Source organism: Aptenodytes forsteri, unplaced genomic scaffold (genome assembly GCF_000699145.1).
Source record: "Aptenodytes forsteri isolate BGI_AS27 unplaced genomic scaffold, ASM69914v1 Scaffold80, whole genome shotgun sequence".
In the NCBI taxonomy this organism is placed as follows: domain Eukaryota; kingdom Metazoa; phylum Chordata; class Aves; order Sphenisciformes; family Spheniscidae; genus Aptenodytes; species Aptenodytes forsteri.
In genome coordinates, this window is record NW_008795026.1 from 3,026,330 (window position 1) to 3,029,593 (window position 3,264).

The following is a 3,264-nucleotide window of genomic DNA, read 5'->3' on the forward strand; positions in this document are numbered from 1 at the left end:
GCAGTGCTGGGTTAACGGTTGGACTTGATGATCTTAAGGGTCTTTTCCAACCTAAACAATTCTATGGTTCTAAGGTGTCAAGAATTTCTTGGATATCTTTCAGAAAGCCCACATGCTGCTTGCACCCTTTCCTGGAAGGAAGCTCACACCCAAGAACACCGCTCGGCTGCAGCTGGGACACTCGGCGTGTGGCTGCACCCTGACGCACCCACCGGCCTGCTGAGGTTGCTATTTTGGGTGTTGTCACCTGGGTGTGGCCTGCTTTCACTGGGACAGGACAAGTTATATGTTACTTGTCCCGCGCTGTGGGGAGAGAGGTTCAGCAAGGTCTCTTTCACGGGGCTGGAGTTCACTTTTAGTCCTTCAACAGACCGAACACAGCCCTGGCTGTGCCAACTGCAACCTGATGCTCTCACAGAATATGATTATTTAGGATGATTATTTACATAGATCAAAGGAAGCTACCAAATTTTAAGTGCTGTGTATATTTTACTGCCGAGAGCCCAGACAGCTTGTCTCCCTGAAGAGGAGTGTCACCAATTCCACTTGTGAAGCTATAAACCCTTACTTCACTGGTGCACGATCCACGTGGTAGCTTCATTAAACACCAATTAAGAGTTTTACGGCCTTCAAACTAGCTCCGACACAGGTTGAAGGTAAGTTCTGCCAATCTGCTTGGGAGAACCCAAATTTGCAGAGTCTGCAGTGCACTCTAGCGAGCTGGAGAATAAAGTCCTGTGACCACAGAAACCAGTGACGGATATCTGTTGGCAAACGCTTGGAACGGTTCACCCCAAGTGACCCAACTGCTCTCCATTTAAGGTGGCTGGGAATCAAAACGTGTCTTGTGTCAGAGGCAGCTCCTGACCAGAGGAAAAGCTCTCGGGACGAACACGACTGATCCTCTCTCCCCTCAGAAGCTTTTTTGGGGTCTCGGCAGAGGGGCTGAGAACTTTAACAACCTCCTCCAGCTGGGGTACCACTAAACCTACTAAGAAAATGCATTTTAAGCTATGGGATGGCAGCAGAGAAGGGTGAAACGTTTAGCAGGCGGGCTGTATTTTACAGATACTTCTGTTTTGTTAGCTTGAAAGTCACTTCGTAGTGCTCACATGGTTCCCAGTAACCGTCCTCCAGAACAGCTGCAAAACACACGTCCTACCACCTAACAAAATCACTGAAACATGTTTGTTAAGCTCACCTAAACAGTCTTCCAGGGTTTGTTGGTTTGTTTTTTTTTTCCCCCCTAATTGTAGGTTCTGGGTTTCTGTTTAAGATAACGGGCCTCATTAATTTCCCTGTTTCTTGCAGAAGAAATACCATTCTGGGCAGAAGGAGTACTGCTGTCACCACACAGCAAGCCTACAGGAGGAAGTAATTTCAAAGTAATTTCCTGTTCACAGGAAAAAGGTGAACAGTGACAGTGTTTACCATATTGATCGCCCATGAAGAGAAAGATCCATGTAACCACATTTCTTCATCTTTAAACTTACCGATGGGTACAAATGGCGTCTCTTTAAATTTTCTTAACAGCTTCGATGTCTGGCTGGTGTCAGTCTCATACTCGGGGAAAACGGATTCCTGACCGGATGACATGGTGGCTGCGAAGACAAAGAGTCTCTCTTCAGGTTTGAGAAACACCACGTTAACAGAACTTTTAGAAAGAAGAAAAAAAAAAAAGGTCCCTCGAGTATTCCGCCAGTCACAAGTGTCCAAGCAGTCAGTCACAAGCACAGGAGCTAGACTTGAGCCAACGAGCTACATACAGGTGATTTAATTCAAGTGAAGTCTTGGGAAGCAAGGTCCTTGCATACTAGAACAGGTAAGGACAGGGGAAAAAAAGAAAAAAGAAAGAAAGTAGCAAAGCAACAAGTTTCTGCCATCCCTTTTCACACCGTTACAGATCCCAGCGGCCCCCCGCACGCTCACGGGCAGCGAGAAGCTGCTGAAAGCTTTGGTCCCTGCCTGCGTTTCCTTTTAGGACTTCCATCCTCCGCCGCACTGCTTTGCCGTCACAGGCTGTTCCTTAATAGCAGCTCTGACCTCAGAAAAGTTCATTCCTCCTCTTTCACTCCCTGCCAAGAACAGGAACCGAAGCACTCACGGTTGGAAAGCACTGCGGAAGGTCAGCCCTACCTGGCAGCTCGTCAGTCACTACTACGGCCTGCCCCACCTCGTTCACCACTTCAAGAGTTTCAAACTCCTGCTGGAGAACGCAGAGTGTAAAGTGGCAGCTGCCGAGGAGCCGGAGCGAGTCCTGAAGCCCTCGATAGGCACAGACTGATGTGGGGACGCATCGGGAAGGTGAGCGGAGTTTCCGTTGCAGCACAGGTGGTTTCTCACCCAAAGCAGCAGCGGCAGGGAGAAGGGCTCTACTCCCTGAGCCACCATCACCCAACCAGTGAGAGCACCTGCCAAAACTTGCCAAGAAACTTGCCAGCTTGTCGTGCTGTCCCCATCACAGATTACGCCAAGACCTGTTCCTTCTTCAGTGCCCGGCATGAGCGTCGTTCTTCAGTCAGTGCCCATTTCTGCTAGCACAATTAGCTCAGCAACGTCACAAAGGTCTCTGCTAGAAAAATCTCTACCGGTGGCGTTCCCGTTTTGCCGGCAACGCGCCTAGCGGCAAAATACAGCTCGGCCTCACGTGGAAGTGCTCCAAGCTCTTGAAATAAGCCAACAGGAATTTAATTTAAGCACGGGCTAGTAAACACAGGCAAACGATACATTTCAAACGTGGCTGTGCCCCCTGGTTACGCAGCATTTTGTGTGCATCCATTTCAGCAGGCTGACTGTTCTTCAAACTAAACGTGCAAACCATTTCCTCTGCAGGCCGAAGGGTTTGGTCTCTCTGCACCTGCTACAATTACCCTTATCTGCTAAATATATGTGTTATACTTTAGCGTGACCCATTCGGAGAAGGAAACAGGAGAGCACCCCGTCACTCGGGAGAGGTGGAGACAGCCGGGGGTGAGATTTAAACGAGAAAAGGATATCGAGAAGTGAATCAATCTGCCCAGCGTAAGAGCTTTCCGCGACCTTCAGCTCACGCAGAGGCCCGGGTGGGCGTGGGGCAGGGGAAGCCGGGTGAAACGTGCGCCCCGGCTGCCCTGACCTTGCCGACACCCGCAGCAGGGAGGCGCGGGGCGCCGGCACGGCCACCCGCGGGGGACAGCTCTGACACGGGTGGAAGAAGACGGGTGGGAAAGCGACAGGTCCCAGCGCCCCTCCTGGCAAGGGGGCGGCCCTGGGCACCACCAGGCT

The 3,264-nt window shown here is 50.7% G+C and overlaps 1 protein-coding gene across 2 annotated transcripts in view; it reads right to left on the minus strand.

Annotated features, from left to right (window-relative positions):
* HIGD1A (HIG1 hypoxia inducible domain family member 1A) overlaps positions 1-3,264 on the minus strand; it is a 9,615-nt gene that overhangs the window by 2,513 nt on the left and 3,838 nt on the right. Inside the window, exon 2 of one of the 2 annotated variants that reach the window (XM_019471189.1) lies at positions 1,494-1,600. In XM_019471189.1, coding sequence (XP_019326734.1) covers positions 1,494-1,596 — 103 coding nt within the window. In that variant the 5' untranslated portion in view covers positions 1,597-1,600. Of the gene's footprint in view, positions 1-1,493; positions 1,602-3,264 lie in introns of both variants that reach the window. The other variant, XM_009275949.1, reaches the window with a different exon arrangement.